Genomic DNA, 24,198 nt, shown 5'->3' on the forward strand with positions numbered 1-24,198 from the left:
TTTAAAAACTGGTTTGGTTAAAATTAAAATTTTCTTAAATTTTAGCCACTTCTGAGCTAAGAAGTTGTATTTTAACTGGCAGTTTGATGATTTGCATGTCCCCTTAGTTATATCTGAATGATCAAGTCTATGGGTTTATTTTAAGGGACATTATTTCTACGCAGCTTTTTGAGATGTTCCTACCAGAAGACTAAGGGACATTTTATTTTGTTTCTGTAGACCAGCACATCACCTGAGTTTTAGGAGACAAGATTTTCCATTTTTCCCTTCCTCAGTGCAGCAGACAGGAATCTTTGCTGATTTTTTCCAGAAGAGTCAAAAAATAGCTTATTTGTCTCACATTTTTAGATTCCAAATTGGCCTTTTTCAAGTGGTAGAAACTAGAAATATTTTTCAAGTGGATGGCATTTTTCAAGAAGTAGAAACTTAGAGTGAGGGTATCAGAAATCTAAATCACAATGGGTACACAAGCTATCATGTTTGGGAGCCTTTCGAACAGACAGTGTTATTGGTTTTATGTTCAGAAAAGAGAAATTAGAGACAGACAGAGATGTAATTAATCCAGTTTCTTCAGCATTAGCCAGTAAAGCAAGTTCTGTTTTGTTAATAAGGGCTAGATGCCAGACCTAACAAAATTATTTGGCTCAAAAACTTAACAGACTTAAAGAGGGGAAAGGCTTGAAACTCTAAGGTACCCAGGGTATGTATTCCTTGGATCGTGACATTCTGCATCAAGCTATTGTTTTAACTTGTTTGAAAGTTCACTATAGTCTCAATAGACAAGAGTGCAGAATAAATACATATTTTTACATAACTTTACAGTTTTCCTGTGGGTTTCATAGCCACATATGTAAATGGAAATTCAGTCTGATCTGTAATCAGTCTTTGTTTATGTACCAAGGAGTAGTCCTGAAGGATAGGTCTGATAAAGCTATACTGTGATTTGAATACTATGCATTAATATTGCATACCATTTAAAATTTAAGACTATAGTTTAGCAGAGGTTAGGATCTAGGACCTAATTCTGTACTGGATTTCCCTGAACTAGGATTTGTCTTGTATCTCTTTTTCAATGCAAGAAAGCATACTATGATAATATATAATGTTTGAAGTTCAAGTAGGAGTATTTTTCTAAAGAAAATGACAGCTGAAATAAAACAATACTACCTTATGATTTATTTTCCTTGTCTTTTTTTTTTTATATGTAAAAGAAAAATATTTAATTCTGTTAAATAATTACTCTTTTCTTTTCTTTTTTAGGTTGTCTTAGTCTTCGCTCTTAGTATTGGTGCTCTTGTAATATACTTCATAGATTCATCAAAGTGAGTATTCTAGTACATTTTCCTTTCTCTCCTTTCCTGCAGCAATTATACATCTTTAAATTGCTCCATTCATCTTCTTCAAATCTGCTCATCGCCTGAGTGCAAAGAACTTTATAATAGCGCATGGTCTACAAAAATAACTCAAGAATGGGAAAAAGATCTTACATAAACTAGATTGAACACAGTCACATTGGATCTGTAAATAAATAGAGAGAAAAAATACTTTTGTGTGTTGAGATTATACATACTATTGCAAAATTACAATTTTTATTTTCATTATTGAGGTGTAGAATCTTTCAAATTCAAGACTGGGATAGGATATACAGGCCAAAAATATTTGTCAAAAAATTGCAGTTTACAGGAAAAAAAGGTGTCTTAGGAGACTGACAGGAACAGTTCTGAACACCTTTGAAGGAATTAGACAGTACAGCATTATATGTTGCATATCTGTTCATATTTCCAGCTTCTGGGTTTGATAGATTTCTACCAAGATAACATAAAACAGTAAAAGTCTTCAAAGCATCTAAATATTTTTTAGATTTACACCAATGTTGTCTTCTAATGTTGTAGTTTTGGCCAGGCAATAGAAATTTTCATCCTGACCTTTTGAGGTGATGGTTTGATACAAACTGGTGTAACTTGGAATATATTCTGATATTGTTTTCATATCAGACTGGACACTCAGTGTTGTAACAGGCCAATTGGTAGCCTAACACAGAAGAATAAAAGGGGACTTAATAGAGTATTCTTCCTTGAATTCAAATTCTTTTGAGAGGATGATATTCAAAATATCAATAGCATTTTGAGGTTCTTTGACAACATGCTTAATGCTTTTCTCTGAACTAGTTTGAGGCTTGCCATTACTGCAATGGTTAAGGTTGTGATTGTATGCCTAAGTCACTCCATGTGAGCCCACCTAGCTGTCTGAAATGGTAGTGGACGTGTTCTAAAACAATCGTTCTGTGACTCAGAAAGTCAGACATTCCACTGTTGACATCTGTACATACTGATATTTAGGAAGGTGTTAGCACCAGCAAAAGATATTCTTGGATACATGGATGTCAGCTCTGTATTTTGTGAGTTTGAAGCCGTCAGTGTGTCAAGCATAACCCAAATAACTAAGGTAGAGATGTTCTTTACAGAGATGAGCCGAGTGGTGGGAAAACTCAAGTTCTATCTTGAGCTTCCTTGAAGAGAGAAAAATTTTTTTTCTTCTTAGCATTGCAATGAGTTTTCATTAATTTTTGAAATTTAGTATGTCACCGGTGAAGTACATAAGGTGGTACTTTTCTGAAGATCTTTTGTAAAACTTTTAAAAGCCCGATGGCAAAGCTTCTGGATGCTTATATGTCCAGCTCAAAAGTGTAATATAGAATAAAACCTGTTTCCACTTATGTTCCAATTTTGAATCAACAAAAGCTACAGCTATGTGTCGGAGCAATTTTATGAAACTATTGGATTATCTGATGAATTTTAGGCACTTCATTCCTGTAGTCTTTGATTGTTTTCCTCAAGAAGAGCAAAACTGACAACATGGGAGATGTCTCTAGGATGCTTTCTGTGGGCCACCTATTCCATATACTGCTACTGGCTTATTGGCTGCTTGATCAGCAAGTGTTTTAACTGTGCATTTCTCTTGGTTTTCAGTCAACATTTAGCTCCTGCTGCAGTTCAAATTCAGCAACCTCAAGTTAATGTACTCTACTTGCATACTTTTTCTTTGGTTTCTCCTTCTTTCTTCTCTCTTACCCTCCTTTATTTCCACATGTACATCTTGGTCTTTTTTTTTTTTTTTTTTAATGCTCATTAGTAGTTTAATTCATGTTAGAAACAACTCAGATATATATCGCTGAAGGGAAAAATTCTGCTTTATTCTGTATTAGCGTCTGATCTAACACCCATTTCAGCAATGTAGAATCAAATATAGTGATATATGAGTCAATTCCAGATCCACGAGTGCATGCTTGGAAAAGTTATTCCTTTGAAAATTTGGTTAAACAGGAACTAATGAAGGTAGGATGAGAGGAATGCTTGTGTTATCCTCAACAAAACAGCTGGAACAACAGAGACTACAGCTTGACCAGGAACAGAGCAGACAAATAGGATCTAATGCTCACACCAGACAGATGGTGACACATACCATTGTCTGCTTTCCCTTAACAATGCGTTCCATAGCTGTTGCGTTCTGCCCGTGCCATGGACTCTTAGCTGGTATTTGATCTTATATGTGCAGTGACAAAACCCGTGACTTCGATCCAAAGCTGAACAGTACTAGTGTAAGGAGTTGTCTGAAAGAAATGCCAGTTATTTATTCATCCAATACTCCTAATCTGTCACTAGATTTGCAGATGCAATGACAGGTGTGTCCACAAAGGAATCGTGCATGACTTCCTACTTAAGGGGTATGAAGGTAGATGGGAAAAACAACGTCACTTTGTTAGATACTGAAGGAAGGAGTGAAAAGATCACATAGTTTTGTCAGGCAAGCATGTGTGTTGTGATTAATTGTAGTGGAACACACCAGTATGAAGGGTGTCACAGCTGTGAGAAGAGGGTAAGCTAAGAGCATTTTTATACTACTCAGTTCATGACTCTAACAGACACTGCCAGACTAGTACCAGATGAAATGGCCTGCCCAGTGCAATGCTATTTGGAGAGATCTGAGGTCAGAAAATAGCACAGCTTCATCAGCATCCTCCGTACCAGTTAGTCCTACATTTCAGCAGAGCCAATTAAATAGCTTTGTGTTGCTATAGAATATTTGTGTACTAATTCTGTTTCTGGCACAAACTTAGGAATTCTGCACCATACTTCATTACAAAATATGAGCACAGTTGTGATCTGCTTTGGTCTGAACTGACTGACTTTCTTAGTAAGAAGCAGCGCTTAATTCACCTTTTGGGAAAGGTTCTAAACAAAATCACAAAAACAATCATTCTTGGTGGAAAGAATTAAGGTTACTAATTTTGAAAACTGCAGAGGTTCATCCAATCCTTTCGTTAAGATTATTCTTAATATTATTCAGTGCTCATACTTTTTACAAGGCACCACTTTGAATTGTTGTCTCCACAAGGTGTATGTAGAATATTTTTCTTTAAACTGAATATGTACACTTTCAGTGATGTGTTGTAGCAACTAATGGAAGATTTCAGTCCTTAAACTGAGAATTTTTTTAGCAGAGAAATTACAATCTTGGCATTCTTGTCATGTAAGTTCAGTCACATCCTGTTAGGAAATGTTTCACTTATTACTATGGACTAGACTCTTTCCTTCCTTTATTTTTGGAATCTCATTCATAAAATACTGTTTTCTTGGTCAGTGGTATTTTTCAATATTAGGAATAGCAGATAAATATGAAACATTTGCAAAAGAGATTTTATAAATACTATTCACATAACTATTTTAATCTTTAGGTAACAAATAACCAAATAATTAAATTTTATTTTTAGAGATTTTTTTTCACTTTGATGTCTGTCTTCCGTTTTTGGTTTGAATAAAAGCACAACATTCAAAGAAGAAGTCATAAGCAGATCTACTTCAGTACAGAATAACATCATTATTGTAATGATGGTTCTTTTCCTATTCATGTTTCCTTTAAAATTTGTCATCATTTAATTTTTCAAGGTAAGAAAATAATGGAATTATCCTCTTCTTAAGAGGAAAATCTGACTTTACACAGTTGTTGGGAGTCTACTGAATGTGCTGCAGTAGAATAAAGCTTGATGTCTGCCAATGCTTTTTAATGTTATGTGCTTTTTTATATGTAGTTTTCACAAACTTCCTCCTTCCTTTGTTTATTTTTCCTTTCTATATTTCTGCATGTAAAAGGTGTTTTAGCAAATACATATAGAAGTACTTCTCTGAGTGTTATTTACATCAATACTAGAGATGCATTGAATGCATTGCCCATTTTCATTTCCGTTTGTCATTCTGACCTCTGCATATTGTACTGGATTACTGACTTGAATAGAATAGAGAATAACATTTGCCATCATCATCTTTAGGCATGGTCAGTAAAAGCATTAGCAGAGAGCTTGAATTTCTGCTAAACTGGGAAGTAAGGGCTCCTATTTTCTATTTCTTGTAATGGCAGTAGCATGGAAACTTTTTATGGTGTGAATATCCTTTTATGCTCTGGTTCTGGATTCTCTTCTGGGGTGCAATATAATGTAATATGCAACTATAGATAATAGACTTTTTTTTTTTTTGCCTAACAGATTACTTTCTAATGACCAGTTGTTACTGTCCTGTCTCTTGAAGTTTACCTTCCCTTCCCTGAAAACTGATGTCAATGTAGAAATCATAGAACCATCAATGACAAAGTGAAAAAAATGAAGTCTTACAACTGGCTTTGTATGTTCTACTCACATGTGTCTTTCAGATTAGCTTTTTAGAGTTGTTTTTTTCAGAGCCACTAGCATAGTTATTCCTAAATAGCTATTTTTTTCCAATACTGTGTGACATTGTACTTGATTAGAATTGTACATAAAAATGCCATTTAGCCATGAGTATTAACAAATAGACTTGATGATCTAAAAGGTCTCTTCCAACCTACGTTATTCTGCCTACTTGCTTAGTAGTAATATCAGCTGAAAACACATCAGAGATGCTATACTAGAAGTTGCCTAACAAAACAATACAACATGGAAAGTCTTGATTCTTGTTTTGAAGGATTCACGCTGGTTTCCTGACATTGTATGGCAATATATTAGGAAGGGTTCACTGGAAATAAATATTCTGTTTATAGACACACAGGAGTTTCCCGTGTGACAGCACAAGGAGAAAAGTCTCTTGGAATGTTTTACTAGCAAAAATATTTTTTACCTAAGCGACACTTTATTTCAAGTCCTTATGAACTCTGTTATTTTGTGGGAATATTTGAGGATAAGTTGTGACTGTGTACCATGTTTGGCTTTCCTGCTTGTTTGCTACTGCTGCCATGTTGTCTTCTGAAAGACATTTGATTTTGTGCAGCAAAATGTTCTATAGAAATACTCCAAGCCTGATGAGGATGATTTATTTAAATTTATTATAGTTATTGCCCAAGGGAATTTACATCTTTCTCATTTGTTTAGGCTGTGTTACCCCTTTTACAAAGATGTATGAGGTTGGAAGTTTAACTGCCTAGTTCAGTAAATCTGTATAAACATCAATGCTCAAGTGTTTTTAGATACCAGTCTCATTTTCATTACAAATCATTAAACTTTTCCATATTACATGGAATAATTTGCAGAACATTTTGGTGATTCTTTCTGAGTTTCATGGCCCTTTGGGGAAAAAGTAATATAATTTAATTTCAATTATAAATCAACAATTCAATGCTGCTACATCTGAATTTTGAGTGGATGCCACTGGCCTGATGTATAAAAAAAATTTGGATGTGTCTAATATGATCAGAAATCAGTTCTTAGAGAAAGTTCAGCTTGATCTAAGATTTTATTACGGATTTCAGTTTACAACTTGGTTTTCTGAGTGTATTTTTTCTTTTCAATCTGCAAGACATATAAGTGTACAAGATTGCTGTTTTCTTTTTCTCCAGTAACCAGTTTTAGATCTATGCTGTATCATTTTGCTGAGGATATCCTGTGCAGTTCAGGGTTCTATCCTCTTAAATATGCATTTACCAATATTTTGAGTGTGTGCAGAATTTTACATAGCATTTCCATCTTCATATTTGAGGAATTAAGTAAGTAGGGCTTAAATAGCACTAAGCTTTGTTTCAAGCCTTCCTACTTATAGTGAAACTTACTCATGCAAAAATATTTTAATTATGTTTATAAAATTCTTCTTTCTTTTATTAATCTCATTAACCCACAGTAAGAGCCTTCCTTTATACTAAGTACACATTAGAGTTAATAGATATTTTTTTTTTTTTCATGGTGTGTGACAAGAGATGTAGAAGTTGACTGGAAATTCTGGGATCTGATTCAAGGAAATGCTGTTAGATTATATTTACCATTATTCAAATTGCTAAAATTAAAATGGTCTGTATCTTGGCAAGTAGATTAAAAGCTGTATTGTTCTTTTCATAATGAGAATTCTTGGGAAAGAATACAGACTGGCTCCCATAGTACCTTGCAGTTGGTGGCCTTGTCAATTTTAATATTTTGTTAATTTTAATTTTGTTAATTCCGCATCAGTTTCTGGCCATTTCTGTGGGCTGATAAATTTTGTTCCATGCTGAAGTAAATCCAGTTACATGTGTTCTCTCCACCTCTTTTTACACAAAGAAGGAAAAAGAAACTTTTAATTCCTAAAAAGAGCTCTTAATTTTATTAACGGCTCAATTGTCAAATAGAGTGATAGGTGTAATTTTCTGATATAAAGAAAATTTACCTTAAATATATAAGTGAATTTCTCGAGTGATTATTTTCAAGTCACTTGGTTTTTGTTATTATAAAAAAATTATAATATCAGTTTTTCCTGCTGCTCATTCTCAGTAAAAGACAAAATCTGTGGTTTAAAAAGATTGTCAGCACCCTTTAAACTGATACAGCATTAAATAAAATTTTCTGTTGTAAGTAAAGTCTAATTTTGTCTTTACCATGTTTGTAATAGGTAAATGAATGTAAACCGTTATTGCTTTAATTGAAATGTGATTTGCAGAAGAAAGCCTTATTTGTGACAATGAACTATAATTTTCTTCATTGCTCTGCAAATTTTCATGGGAAAATGTCCATAGCTAAGATTCATTGCTTTCATATCAGCATGCTGCAGTCAAAGTCAGGCAGGTTTGCAACTCAATGCATGGCCTCTGCAGGCAGTCGAATACCAGAAAGAAGGAAGGCCTTTGTTAGCTACAGATGATGCTAATTATGAGTAAAATCCTGCAACAGCAGTGATGTGATTATTATAAGGCAAAAAGCAAAAGAAACAAGCCACAATGGAGGGAAAAAAAATCCACGTTATGCCCATGTGTTACTATGCACTTTGCTCCCTAGGACAGAGGGATTAGGTGTGATTGTATGTTTTCTAGGCTTGTTGGTGGACATCTTTCCCTTGATCACCAGTCATTATAAATGTTCTCTTCCTTGAATTTTCTAAAAAAGCTGGATGTACCTTTAAAATCGGATGCATGTTTCATGTGCTATCCATCTCTTTGCATTTGGTCTCTGACTTGTTCAGAGAGCTCGAGTTTCATAAATTATATGCAAGTAAAATTTGTCAAACACTACCTGAACAACTCTTCCAATCTATTTAGGAGATTATAATAATGAATAAAGATAATTCCTCTGTATGTGTTTATCACATTAATGAAATGACATTGGATTACACTGATTTTTCACTAGTTGTACAGAAAGGCAATATGCAAATATTCTGATTTCTCTAGACCAACCATGCAATGAAGTTTCTGTTAATCAATGCCAGTAGTTTGTGTTTACTCAGTGGTGAAAATTAATTGTTGCAAATGAATTTAAATAAGAAGTACTGTGAATGAGTTTCAGATAAAATGGCAAACAAAAAAGCTTCCTTCCATAATAATTGGCAAATCAAGCTCTGAGTAGGTTTCTGGATACTGTTTTTACTCCTTGTTGTTACACAGAAATTCTTAGTGATCACGATACACAACCTTGATGATGCGATAAATTGCAATGGGTAAATTTTCTGAAGTGTTAGACCTTGTAAGAGAGCTCAGTAATTGTAATTTCCTCTTGGCCTGTCACTGAGTATGACTGAGAAGAATCTGGCTCTGTTTTCTTTATACCTTAAGGAGACTCCATCAGGTATTTATAGATGTTGATGAGATTCTTCGAGCCTTATCTTTTTCAGACAGAAGAGTCCCTCAGTACTCTCTCAGCCCTCCTCGTATGACAGGGCTCCAGTCCCTTAACAATCTTGTGGCCCTTCACTGGTCTTGCTCCCCTATGTCTGTTTCTCCATGCTGGAGACACGTTTCCTAATGCAGCCTGGAAAATGCTGCTGACCTTCTTAACTACAAGGGCACAATGATGGCTTATAATGAGCTTCTGGACCTCAGACTCTTCTGCAAAGCTGCTTTCCAGCTGCAGCCAGTTGCATGCTGTGCTAAGGAATCACTGAAGTTCAAGATTGTATAATTTTGTTATTCCAGAAGTAAGTCAGTAATTTGAAATAACTAAACTTTATACATGCAGTGATATTTAGTGACTTTATTTGTATTAAAATGTTGCCAGATAGGCCACTATGTAAATATTTGTCACTTAAATTAATGTGTTTATACTGAGCATATCAGGCTTAAGAGTTTGATCATCAAGAAGCTAAATCCTGATTTTTTTCATGATCCAATTTTTATGTGGTTTAAATTTTTGTCATTTTAAAATAGCTGGAAAAATGAGAGTACTGTATTTCAGGAATCAGATCCTTCTTTTTAAGGGCTAGGCGGAATTTACTAATGGCTTTTTGAAACATTTGGCTATTAGTTTTTCCTTCTCCAGTTTCTACTGAATTGACAAATTTGATTTCGACATAGGCAAAAATCTCTATCACTGGCACATTTTTAGGAGAGCAAGACATATTTGTCTCAAAGAGTTTATTTCTTTTAAGGATGAACGGAGGAAATTGTGGTCTGAATTAAGTGTTGTCTAATTTGAATAGCCTGTTAGTTATATTTACATAACAAGGCTTTTTCAGAGGAGCAGGATTTTACACTAAAATCTGTCTTCATATTTTTTGTGGAAAGGAAAAATTTCACCGCAGTGCAATTTCTAGAGTAATACCTGAAGAATATCTTAAGCATTGTTAAGGCCTCAAAGCATGCTTGTATCAGAAATGTGTAGACAAACTGATTAAAAAGTCTAGAGAGAAACAGGAATCATTAAAAGTTTAGAAAAATTCTTTTGACAGATAAAGGAATGTGGAGTGGTTGTTGGAAAAGGGTTTGTTTAGACTGGGGAAGGATACAACCTTCAACTTTGTGAGGCAGGGAGGGCAGACATGGCAACATTCCAATATGTAAATGGAATGGTCCCCAAAGATCATCTCCATGGTGTTTGAAGAAACTATAAAATCTTTGTAATTTACACCTTTCAAGATTTAGTTTGGAACTTAAGGAAAGTTTGGTAGCTGTGACAGTGGTGAAATACTGGAGAAGATAGATAACTGTGGAATTTCCTGCATCTCTGGTATCTTACTTGTACAAGTTATACTTGGTGATACTCTGGTTGGTAGGATGTTAGAATATCTGATTATTATGTCTTCTGAAATGTAAAGCTGACTCTGTGACCTGCAACACTCAAAGGAAATGAAGACCATTTTGTTGCTCTGAAGATCTAAGCCTGCAGAGTGGCAGGGGTGTCTATAGAATTTCAATCTTACAAGCATATTTTTTGCCAAAAAATACTATCGATAAAAAGTGAACATTTAACACCCTCATGTTTTGTAACACAGTTTCTTACTTATTAGGATAAACTCAGAGACTGTCAAAAGACTAAAATGGATCCAAGTACAAGGAAGATGTGTGATCATTTCTGGCCCAGGGGAAACTCTTTTTGTAACATGTTGCTTTGCAGTTCAAGGTCAAAAGTACTTAGATAAGAGTTTGGTCTTTTAGTGTGACTGGTCAGTTAGAATTTTATTTTTAATTCAGAGGTTGTACGTAGACATATAGGAATGTTTCTGAGAATTTGATATTAGATGTTAGCATTTTGTATCTTGTCTGAAAATGAATAACAAATTCATTTATAATACCACCAAGTAGACAATTCCTTTTCCCTTTCCTGTGTTGCACATCAGTTCTGGCACCTCATGAAAAATGGCTCTCATGACAAATGCATTTACACTGATGGTTCTGGAGCTGTTTGCAAGAAGTAAATTTAAACCCATATATTTGCACATCTATGTTATAATCTAGTTCTGAGTCGAATTCTTTCCTCTCTGCTGGGTAGTGTTTTGTGGGATACCTGAACTCCTTAAAGGGATGGAGGGGAAGGCAATGGCTCAACAAAGACTACAGAAGATTGTTGCTTCACCTGGCAATTTTTCTCCAAGCAAGTGCCCAGTGGTAAAGGGCATTTGAATAACACTAACTGGTATTCAATGCTCCTCTGTGCCAAACTGCATCTTTCTTTTCCAATGAATTGTTTCTGCTTTTGTGTACTGAGAAGTACAAAAGCATCAGCTTAAACATGAAGGTGATAAAGGACTGCAAATTGACAGCTGTTTCTAGTTGATTCCTGTCTGTTGTCATTGCTTGCTAGCTGTGTTTTGGGAAGATTGTCTCCATCTGCTCAAAATTCCATCAACTTTTGTAGGGCAGGATCTCAAAGTGTGATTTGTGCAAGAGTAAGAAAGGTCTTTCACCTGAAGGTTCAGAGCAGATGTCAGGCATAATCAGGCATGTTTAGAAAACCATACTTCTAAACTATGTTTTAAGTTCTGTAGTTTATCCTCTGTTGCCCTGCATGCATAAATCTTGTATTAGTTTTGATACCATACTCAATTCATATCTCTGCATGAACTCATAGGTCTCGGAGTCCAGTGAAACCAGTGTTAAAAGTGCCTCTGTTATCTCAAAACCTCAGCACCAGTGTCCTTTTTAAAATTCTATCCATACCTATGGATAAAAAATGATCGCAATAGAACATCTCAGTTTCCCACTCCTGGGGTTTGCTAGTCTTTTAAATTTATTTTGAAAATTATATGTGATATTGCTGTTGCAGCTTCTGAAGAACAAACTCTTACTTGGCTTGAGTTACAATTTACTAATCACTGTTGTCTCTGAACAATAATTTACTGTCTTTAATGCATCAATAAAATAATAACCTTATTGACACCATTATGCTTACATGCACATTTTTTGGATAATGACTTGGATCTGACTTAAAAAATATGGATTAAAAAATTTTAGACTAGCATTTAATTGAAGCTTAGCTTCCAGTAACTTTCACTGGGAATAAGTTCTCAGCAAACCTGCCTGTTTGTTTTCACCACCTATGCAATAATTTGAAGGTCAGTTTGTGTAATGAAAACATATAGATCACATTTATGGCCTTCTCACTTTTGCTTCTGTTTTCACAAACTCATACCATGCTGCTTAATATGTTTCCAGTATGCTGTAGGAATATATTCCTAAGTTACAATTTGAATCCTTTTCAAAATCACACTCTAGTATATAATTTATATACAGAACCTTTTTCTAGTTTTTGTCCTTTTCCTCTTTCCTAATGAATCACTGCATTTCTTATTTTAATCCAAAGCATCTGAAAATGCATCTGCAAATACTTTGTCCCATGCTTTCTTTCTGTGTAGACAGATGTGCACACTGAGTTAGAAGCATTCGTCCTTAGCACTGAACAAATTTCCAGATCTATATAATATAAAGGAGGAGATAACTCAGACGAGGTTTTAAAAATACCAGATACCATAGAGCTGTTATCAAAACATGGCTTGAATAGAAGATTGCCTTTCAGAGTGGAGTTGAATGTGTAATCAGTGTCTTACCCCTCTGCTTTTCAAGCTACAGATACAAATAAAGATGTGACCTCTTTTCCTTTTTTTCCTCGCTTTTCTCCTGACAGCTTGACAAATTGTAGCTTTTGGGACACCCCAGTAGTTGATGAGTCATTTCTGCTTAAAAATAGAATTCCTTGCAGCAAGGGCACCCATTCCGCTTTTGACGCATGTGTCATTTCTAACAGAGTCACAGGGCCAACTGTGCCATGTTAATTAAGCAACTAGGGGAAAAAGCTCTCTCTCTTCAATGAACACCAGAGCTGGAATGCAATAATACTGAAAAAAGAAAAAGGAAATCCCATACACATGAACACGAATATCTGCATGCTTCCCCTCCTTCCTTGTACCCTGCAGATGTTTTGAGCCTTTATAGGTATCTGGTGCAATTTAATGAACATCACTATCTCACGTTTCTTCCACCCCTGGCCACCCCTCCTCCTCCCATTTCTTTTTTTTGTTTTGTTTTGTTTTTAAAACCCTCTAAGACCTGACAGAACACCAGCTTTGCAAAGGGAATTGTAAGGTCTGATTAGTGTGTACAGAAGAAAAATCACAATGGAACATTACAGTAATGTTATTCTTTTATTTGTGAGGCACAGAAAGAGTAAAGTGATAAGCTGTGAGCTGTGTTCAGTATAAGTTACCTTTCATAGAATACCCTATACAAGCCTCAATAAGAGAAAGTATTAATATGAATGTGATTAATATTAAAATGGAAATTTGTTGCATTTTAGTAGATCTTGCTCACTTTAATACTCATAAAGTTTTTCTTACTCTTATCAAATCTAGTGCAATTACAGGGAGTTGGGGCAGACTGTTAGCAAGATTTTTAGCTTGTGGTATATTTATTCATCTGGTACTGACAGCAATTATTTGGCCTCAAAAATGAGGGTCAGCCACTTGAGCGGAACAACTGTGGCGCATAAAACCGAATCAATGCAATGCTTTTTTGGGAGATTTGCAGATTTGTATTTCTCACAGGCTGTACCTTGGTAAGTATTAGAAACAGTGAATTTTATGCAAACAGGGAATTTTATGCATTCTTTGCAACATCCTATTGCAACAATTATCTTATAAATCAGATAATTGCACGAGTTTGCTAGACTTCCTGTAAGATTTATTGGGCAATGCAAGTCTGATGCTAATAGCCCTAAAAGTTAGTGCATCAGCCATATGTGTTGTTCTTGTTACTGTTTTTCACAGAACAAAGAAATTTTCTATTTGCGTGTAAGTATTTCAATGTCTATTAATTATACTCAATCTCTACTGAGAAAGGTCATTTTTCAGCAAAGATGGCTCAGTTTCTATCTATTCCTATGAAAAAATGGAATTATGAGAATAAAATTATATTGAATATGTAGAGTGTATTTTAATGTTATTTATATTTATACTATTAAACAGTATTAATTCTGAGTAAAAGACCACTTAATGTATCTGAACTCAGATAACTGATAGTTAGTTCTGCTATTCACAGTTGTATTAGTCACAACACTCATAGGTGACTTAAATTTTAAAAAATAGGAGGCAGTACAGAAGTCAACAGTTGATATACTATTATTTACAGAATATCCGTTCTTCACTGCACATAATCTTTCTGAATACTACTAATACTTAAATTCTTGCAAAGCTCTTTTATAACTTAATTATAAGCTTTTTTTTCTCACCTTGCATTTGAAATTTTGTTTTGTGACTTACATTATATTGATATCATGAAATTCAAGTGAGAAATAGGATTCATGAACTTGTATTCAGAGTAAATGAATAAAAAAAATTACTATTCAGAGTATCAGTCAGAGTATCAGTCACCGTATAAAGTCCTGTAACACAGTATTACACTTCTACTGTAGATCTGAAATGTTGCAAATGTTTTGTGTAAAATTAAGGGAGTAGAATAAAAGCAAAAAGAGAAAAGAGTGAAAGTAATTTCTGGATTATCTTGTCTTGCCTTAACTAAAATCAAATTGCAACAGGGTACTGGGGAAGTTCTTTGAACTGTGAGTGCTAAATGAAGGAAACATCAGTTGAAATGGATTCTATTGTTTATTGATTTTGGAAATTTTATAAAGAAGGAATAAGGCTAAAAATTAAATTCCTCCTGAGGCACTATTGGTGATTGCTTATCTATTATAAAACTATGACATATTTAGCTTTTCTCATTTAATTCTTAAATGCCTAGGACGATGTTGTGATAAGTTAAGGATTTCTTTAATTTTTTTTTTTTTAATAACTGTGGCTGTAGACTGGGAAAAAGGCTAAATGAGATTGTGAAATACCACTGGTTCTGGAATTTATGCCAAAGGGCCTATGGTGATAATTTTGTCACATTTCTTAATATAGCAGTTTATACAGTGTTTAGCTTTAAACAAATATCTTCTGATCAGAAAGATATTTAGACTTCCCTTTAAAGATGTAATGTGATACAAAGTCTTCCATTTACCTGGAGAACTACTTGCGGTGCTTCACTGACCTTGCTGTTAAAAATGTGTGTTAGCTTTCAATCTAAATATTTGGCTTCATCTTCCATTTATCTCTTTTTTTTTTCCTGTTAGTGATCTTTCCACTGATATATTGTAGAAGTGTCTCTAACATGTGCAAATAATATATTAATCCCCAATTTTTTTTTTGTTAACGGAACTTAATAAGCTGATTTTCAGTTTCTTAAAATAGTATGAAGTTTTAGACTGGATCATTGTGCAGATTTGCTGGGATTTTTTTTTGGAACTCTTTGGCATTTCCATTTTATATCTAGCATTTCAGTGCAAGTATTTTGCACTCCAAATTGGGTACTGCTGGACATTACAGTTTCAGTGATTTTTGAGGGCTTTTTCTCAATGAATACTTACATTTTCTTATTCTCCCCTGATTATTTATGAAAAACATGATATTTATGAAAGGCAAAATTAATGTAGTACTCTCTGTTTTTACTGCAGCCTATTTAGCCAGTGCAAAAATAATATCATGATATTAATCATGAGGAAAACTTTTCCTTTAGTTCACTTTATAGAAGCTATTGCAGAATCTCAGAATCTGCTGAGTTGGAAGGGACCCAGAGGGATCATCGAGTCCAACCCTCAGCGCTGCACAGGACACCCCAAGAGTAACATGTATTATTTGAAGTGAAGCCCAGGATTTAATTTCTTTCCAACTGCTGAAACCTGTCTTCAGTGATAGCTATATGCATGCTCACATATTATATGTGTGGGTTAGCACATATTACAGAATACTATATTTTTATGTGTCTGTATGGAAATAACATTTCTGAAAATGGGTTCTTAAAACTTGATTTGATCTGAATAGTCTGTGGGCATAGATCAGCACAGTACTTTGCTGTAGTGGCTTATATTTCTCTTTGTTCTACCAGTTTGTGTCACAACTTCTGTGATGTACAGAATAGTTAGAAAAATTCTTTGATAAATAGAACAAGAAATGTGTGTTTCTGTTTCTTCTGGACACTTTCACTGCAGTAGCATTAGTTTGTTAGTTCTTGTAAAAGCCTGTAAATAGAAACGAGCAGAATACTAGTACACACTATAGTCAAACAGATAATGTACACTTTGTTTTTTAATTAAATCCAAATTTGGGGGTTGAAGTCCATTACAGAAATGCATATGAAATCAATTTCTCTGAATAACTACATATTCTATTCTGTTTTGAGGAATATTTATTCCGTCTGCATTTTATTAGCGTGTTTCAGTGCTACCATACCTACCTAAAAACTGTATTGCTGACTTAAAAAAAACCCTTCAACTTTGTTTCAAAGCCTGCTAATCCTACATATCTTTGTTTAAAATATTAGGATGACAGAAAACAGAAACAAGTACCTCCCTTCCGCTTAAGGCATTCAGTAGTTTAAGTGGAATATAGACTCATCTCCATTTATGTCCTGGAAAATATATCCTGTCACTGTTCACATCCCTGTGTCTTAGCAACAGTGTTTGCAGGGGAAGAAAAAAAAAAAAAAGGAAAAAAAAAAGAAAACCACCAAAAAAACCAGCACACCCCCCAAACGTGTTGCAAACAATATGGTTTCTATTCACTGGTCTACATCTCGTATTATATTCAGTGATGACTTGTATGGAAGAAGAAAACCTATTTTCTTTGTCTTAGTTTCTGTAATGCTGTGAGAGATTACAGTGAGATTTATTCATTCCTATAGTTTGATGTTGATGAATGAAAGACACAGCATGGAAAAAGGTATGCAACAATTAGGAAATGAATTCATATCAGTACAGAAGTAACTGTGTTTGGGGTTTTTTTTAATGTTTAGAATAAAACTGGGAACAAAAGAAAAAAAAAATTGCTGGAACATCTTGATGTGAGTCAGTAAAGCCAAAGTTCCCTTCCTCTGATTACTCAGGCACTAGTAAGGTGGGGACTTCCCAAGGAACTATATTGTTGCATGAGATTTTATTATTTTTTAATCATCCTCTACTCTCTGCCTCACATGATACTTTAGAATGAATCATATAAGTATGTGACCTTGATTATCGGAAGCTTCTTGCTTTTTGCAAAATGAGGAATGACTACTTTTTTTTTCCTATCAAGTAACAAGGGACTTGAATTTTCCAGGGTTCAGCAATGCCAGGCATATGTCACCTGCAAAATGAATTTAAGTAAAATTAAAATCTGAGTAATCTACAACAGATTGGTTTTCTATACAGATATAAATTATATGATGTACACTGATGAGAAGAGCGAATACGAATCTCATCAAAGTCTTATCTATCCCAAATAGGGCTATGATTTATGTATTTACCTTTAGCTTTTATATCTTATTTACAGACTTATATAGTACCAATGACAAGTAGCAGAGAAGTGTTCATGTCAGTATCAATGAAAATGAAGTGTTTACAACTTATCTGCAACATCTTACATTCATAATGAATTCTTTAACAGAAATTAGGAAGCTAACCAAATCTGCTTGATCAGCTGAAGGGCAGACTACCACACTGAATTCTTCATGGTTGATTTTGCCAAGATGTGAAACTTCATCTCGGTGTGGTTTAAAACCTAAAAAACTATTAATCTCTAAAGAATGCATAATTTTAATATGATTCCATTATGTTACATAAAACAATCTGCATTGTGCTTTATATTATAATCTTATTGAGTTGTTCTTCCTCTCTGTTCTTAAGTCTAAGTGTGGGGTACAGTCTCTCTCATATATAGACACTAGATTATTCAACATGAAAAGAATGCGAAAAAATAACAAATTTATAATGTTGAATTAAGACAAAATATTTTGTTCAGCAAAACGTTGCATTTGAACTGAGATATGGAGTTGTCCAAAATCAGTTTGACTCTTTACATCCTTATGGGTGCTAGTTGCAGATTCATGGTACCAAGAGAATCTGTAATAGCTTGGAATCACTCCAGACTGGGGACACATCTGTATTTTCCAGGAGGTTTTCCTGTGAGAAGTCAGATTTCAGTTTCAGAAACTGCCCCATTGTCACTGTTGGAGAGGCATACACTGACTTGTTACCAGCTTAGCTGGCCCCTGCTCATTGTAGTGGGCTTTTGTGGCTCCAACAGCTCAAGATCCAGGTTTCTTGCCAAATCAGGCATCACAGGAGCTTTGCTTGACCACAAACTGGTTTCTGTGTAAGTCAAGATTAAAATGGAATGTACTTGCTTTGCTTTGCCAAAACTAATGATTTTGGGGGTGAGTGGTGGCATATTCTGTGGGTTAGGAATGAGTGAATTCCTGCAAATTACCTGAACAATTATTCTTTTCTCCCCATGCTTTGGTTTTAGTAGGCCAAGTAATACTGAATTTCAAAGTCCTAGTTGAAGGAGGCATATTTCAGGTGGCTAAAGATGAGCTCTGAGTTGCAGTAATATGAATCCCTCTGTGCATTTTAGACTGGTCCAAGCTGCAGTGTTAGACATTGTGTGCCAACCCCTGTTGCTGATTGCAGCAGAATCTGGTTACCCTGTTTTGTAAGAAAATATGCATTGTTACATACAGGACTCAGAAAGTTCATAGCAAGTTAATTTCTTTTTTTGGCTTGGTGTGATGCTTTCTTGCTTGTCCTTTTTGTCTCCAGAAATTCCTGTTTGAACTAGCAGTGAGGTAACATCAAGGCAGCCCATGATGGTACTAAGATGAGTTGTCTCGTACTGTGATCTGTGATGGTGATTATGATCACATGAAAGTTGGTGTTTGTGAGAGCTGGATTATTAGACTGTTGATCTAAACTCCAGATCCTTAAGTGATAGAAATCAGATTTGGGGGTTTTTGAACTTTATAATACTCAAAGCTTTTGCAATGAACCATCTTCTGTTGTCACTGACTGATACACAGGTATATGCAAAAGAGGGAAGATGCCATTTACTGAAGGTGAGCTTCCTAGGATATTTGACAAAAGTTGCATTTTTTAGGCCAGTTCAGTGTATTGAGTGGGTCCCAGCATAAGAGCCCTCATTCAACTAGCTACTCAACAGTATTTAGTTAGGTCCTTATTCTGTAAAATATTTTTTTCACTCATTTTAATTCTAAACTGGCAAATTATAACTACACAAAGCAAAATATTCTGAAGACATCTGAATTCTGATTTTGCTCCACTTCTTTCTGAAGTACTGTAAGTGTAAGCAGGTTTGTAAACACTGTCATAAATTTGGGGGCAAGTTGTGTATTTAATTTAAAACCTGAGAGTAAACAACCTGGCACTCTTCTTTTCTAATTTCTTTATCTAACTTCAGGTAGTTTCCACTTTATAAAGGGTATCCTGTCAGGTACAATTTCTTTTTATGGAGATTGCTGCTTTTTCGTTTATTCTCAGTGCAGTTTATATTCATGTCCCTCGTGATCTTGATTTTTCAGAAATTAAATTAATTGGCACATTGTGATAGAGATTTAGAAGGCTTAGTGATAACATGGTGTACAAAAAGATGAACATCATGGTTTTATTATGAGATTTAGTATGAGATTGTAGCATTCCCATAAAATTAGTGAAAGAGTTAATGTTGCTAAGGCATTGTTTGTTATCACTAAATTAAGAGCATAAGAAGCATTTGTGTTGTTGGGATGATTTATATTGTTGAGGATACCTGATGCAGAAGATACAGGCTAATTTTAAAAAAAAATTATTTTTCACCTCAGTGGAAGTTATTTGCTTCTAAAGCAAATAAGAAATAATTACTTCTAAAATGAACAACTCTACTTAATTGACTAAAACCAATGAAAATGAGCATGCCAGGAGATGTAAAGAAAGACAGGGAGTGATTCTTCCCACTATACAATATTCATGTTTGATTTCTGGGTGTATTACTGCATGAACTTCCTCCTCTTTTGGCAAAGGAAAAAGTTATCTTGCCAAGTCTAAAATGCCTGATGAGATTTCAGGGCTTGCAGATGACTCAAAAAAACCCCAAAAAACAGCCAATCTGTAGCAAAAATAATTTTGGAATGTTGAAGATGGGAGAGAGAGAGAGGAGTAGTCTTAAAGCTGTGGGTTGTATATAGTTAATTGGGCTTGGGTTTGGGTTTGTATCACCACTTATTAGGTTTATTGTGCTTCCGTGGGAGTAAATCTGTTAGAATAGTTTATGAACCCTATCATTTTATAGAAATATTTTGGAGTGTATTATTATCTTTACACCAAATTTGTTTATGCCCTCTTAATAGCAGTAGGAGTGTGCCTATGGGAAAGAGAGTAGGTATGCCTGGGAGAGAATGAAAACTAATAAATTGGAGCTAGTAATGAGTCAGAATATAAACTGAAGTGGAGGCCTGGTCTCTTTCTATAAGCATATGATTTGTTGATCAGAAATTAGCAGTCAAAATATCTGGTGTAACTATTATGCTGGAGAGAATTTAAAGTTTTAAAATTAAATTTTAATATGTATGTCTAGTGATCTGTTTGCATGTACAGCTATTGTTTGGCAAGTAGGTAAATAACTACATTTAGTGTTTCACTGGAAAAATTAAATCAACATCATTCATTGTCAATGTATGACTCGTAATTTCTTACTGAAAAAGACCACAATTTTAGTGTGCTTCATTTTCCTAACTGAATACATGGAAACATGTATACAAATAAAGCTTATATGTAAAATTAATTGAGCTACTTACTAAGTTCTAAAAATATGAAATGCTAGATGCAAATACCTGATATGTATTTTCTTACTTTAAAATTTTTCAACCTTTGATGAGCATGTTACGTTTGTTTTATTTTTAAACAGTTTATTTTTAAGTCGTATTTACGGTTGACTGAAACCAAGTATATAAGATTTATGCTTCTAAGGATTGTGTTACATTTTATTTAGAACACACAAAATCGTGAATCTAATGTTTGTTTTGCTCTCACTGTTAGCATTCAGGTCTGTTTTCACTGAAACTTCTATGCAGTGTTTAGAAGGACTGCAAACAGGTTTGCAAAAACAGAAGTAAAACATAGTAGGTGAATCAGAGTTCACAGTGCTTCATTTTTCATAATCTGTGTCAGAGCAGATACAGTTTTCCCTTTGACCCCTTAAAAACATAATAGAAAATCTGGAAATGGTGTTGTTTGGTTTTTGTTGTTTGTTTTTTTTTTTCCCCTGTAGATATTAAATTTGGTATCTGTTTTTTTCAGTTACTTGATATTAGTCTGACTAGCTCTTTGAACAATGTAGTATTCATTTTTCCCACTTACCATTTAAAATTAGAGAACACAGGTGGTTAATATCTGTAAATAATAATCTCTGGGTGTTCTCTTCAGAAATAATTAGTTCTATTAAAATATTTTTCCTATAAAAAAACAGTAAATTCCTGTACTGGAATATTTGTGTAAAATGAATGACCCCCAGTGGTCATGTTGTGGATTACCTACTGTCTTTTGCCACTTTTCCTATGGTAATAGAAATGGAATTATTTTAGATGGGCCACGTTTGATAAATGATTTTTATACTCAAAAATTGCTTTCAGTATGAAATTGCAACAGGTCTGTCCCGATATAGGTTTTAACAGCTGAGGAGACTGCTACTTTTAGAAGATAATGAGAAAACAACTATAGCTGGAAATTGTTCAGATAAGATCCACGTGTACAAAACCAAGATCTACACTCAATTATTTTTAGGCTTTTCAAAATGTATTTGTTTCTTTATGTTTTTAAGAGGCATTTACTAAAAGTTCTTGTAAAGCAAAATGAAATGTCATCAGGAGGGCCTTGTAGTAAGGGGCAAATAATTTTGATATCTGCTTATCATAATTAAGTGTTAATGTTTTGAATTACAAAATATAATTCCCTTAATTAATTATATATATTAATTACAGACACAGAACCATAAATTTTATCTGCCAAGACTCTTTCCAGTAATGCAAAAGGAATATTTTGTGGTTCTGATTTTATTCAGATCAATAGGATTTGATGATTATTGGTACCTTAGAGACTCTGATGCTATATACTGCATAAACAGGTCTTTGCTTAGTAGTAATTTTTTTCCCCTACAGCAAGTTTATTTAATAGGCCTTTAATATCTATATATGTATTCTACTTAAGGTATCATTATTTGAAATAAAAAATATATATTAATTATTCTAATAATATATTTATGATACTATTATTTTCTTCCATTGGAGATTTATATCAAACAAAGCTTTTTAGCATGTAATACATAGAGGTATTCTCTTTTCTCTAGATTTGAGTGTACACTTACACATATATATATTTAAAATCTTATTCTGTAGCTAACCACAGAACACAAGTAAAGTAAAGAAGCTTCACAGCTACTCAGTTCTAAATCAGATTCACACTTCAATCAAAAAGGGGAAGAATGATGAAACTTTAGGGTCATAACTTGCCCTCCTTTTCCAGATATTAATGAGCCCCATTTGTACTGAATTTCAATTCACATCAGTGCTGAAAGTAGCAATAAGAAAGAATTGCAGGTGAGAAATACAATTTTAAGCAGTGGATCAGATTCTTTAGCAAACCCAGGCTGGGTTTCTGATAAAAATGGAAGTGTCATTCATTGCTGCATTTTGCACACTGTTCTTAGGCTGCTTACTCCCACTCATGCCAGCTGCCAGATCTTTTCCAACCCCCACTTGGCGTCTGATGTCAGTTTTTACATCAAATGCTAATGGAATGAAATATACTCTATCTGGACCTTAATCTTAGTCAGGAGACTGATATCTGTTAATACAAAGGGAGGCCTCCTGAACTTGTGGAGTCTGAAACAGATCTCATACAACATGAGGAAGGAATCATGATGTAATCATTACATGATCGTGATGTAACTCGTAAGGGATTCTCTAACATCAATTCAGAGTGAGTTCAAAGGAAGTAATGTAGAAGCACATTATAGACAGAAATAAATTCTTTAAATCCATGTGTCTGAAAAGGCATTGTAAGGAGAGGTAAAGGTTAAATGGCAAGATCAATGGAAACATGGTAGATGCAACTCATTCCATATGAGAAATGCAGAGCTATCAGAGGCCCACATAAACAGAGGGAGGAAAAGAGGAAATTCAGGCCACTGTATTCAGACAAATACACAGATGCACAGTTTGACTACAACGAGAAGAAAAGGTGTTTTAAAAGGGGATGCATATATATAATATTAATCAGAGTTTAAGAAGAGTAAGTATGTGTTGCCAGTACTGTTACAAGGGAAACCTTTTACCCCTTTGAGCTACCACAGAAAAGAATAGCAACCCCTCCTCGTCCGTTGTCTGCAACTTGAAACTTGTTATTATGGTTGGTTAGGAGATCAATGGTAGCTTTGCATGCTGATATCTAAAGTGAGTTCATTAAATACTTGTATTTGTGCTCTTTCGCGAAATGAAAATTTTATACTCTGTCATAAAATTTTACTATTTTTTACAGTCACTGCAATTCTCTAGAGACTCCTTTGACTTCAGTTCTTAGAGACACTGTGGATGTTATAGTCACACTGTACCTGTTCCACACATTAAAGCAATAGAGTACTTGGCTCACTCTAACAGCCTATTTGTTTTCATAAACTCTATGAGCAGAGGAAAGAGCTTTTCAAGAAGCTATAGCTATGGTTTACCTCAGTAGGAATTTAGAAACCTTTTTAAAAGTATTTTCCTAAAGTTGTAGTGATTAAGTATGTAAAGCAGCATGGTTCTTCCTAGTCAACTGACCACTGTGTAAAGCAAAAATCTGTGTTGTTTATTTTCCTAATTTTCAAGTAACTTTAAACAGAGCTGAAATTAATAATTTTTTGATGTAAACAGTTTTTCATTCTTCCCTCATTGTTATCCTCATCTTTACTAAGCTGAATTTATAGTATAGCAAAACTACACAAAACTTATCTATGTTAGTAGTATCATCAAAAGACAAAAAAATCTTGGCAGACCTACAGTTTTTATGTAAGCTTGTTAAGTGAGCTGTGGCAATCTTCTTTTACTACCCAGAGTTGTTACCATATCCCTGCTGGCTTCTTAGTACACCACAGTGTGCTGCTGCTATAGAAATGTTGAATACATACTTAC

The 24,198-nt window shown here is 34.3% G+C and overlaps 1 protein-coding gene across 45 annotated transcripts in view; it reads left to right on the forward strand.

Annotated features, from left to right (window-relative positions):
* Positions 1–24,198, forward strand: part of KCNMA1 (potassium calcium-activated channel subfamily M alpha 1) — a 480,406-nt gene that overhangs the window by 223,936 nt on the left and 232,272 nt on the right. For all 45 annotated transcript variants that reach the window (XM_039380918.1, XM_027724023.2, XM_039380921.1 and 42 more), the window contains one exon: positions 1,261–1,322. In XM_039380918.1, the coding sequence (XP_039236852.1) occupies positions 1,261–1,322 (62 nt within the window). The remainder of the gene's footprint in view (positions 1–1,260; positions 1,323–24,198) is intronic.

The sequence above is a fragment of the Pipra filicauda genome, unplaced genomic scaffold (assembly GCF_003945595.2).
Source record: "Pipra filicauda isolate LSUMZ 115617 unplaced genomic scaffold, ASM394559v2 scaffold207_size1410395_pilon, whole genome shotgun sequence".
NCBI classification, from domain to species: Eukaryota; Metazoa; Chordata; class Aves; order Passeriformes; family Pipridae; genus Pipra; species Pipra filicauda.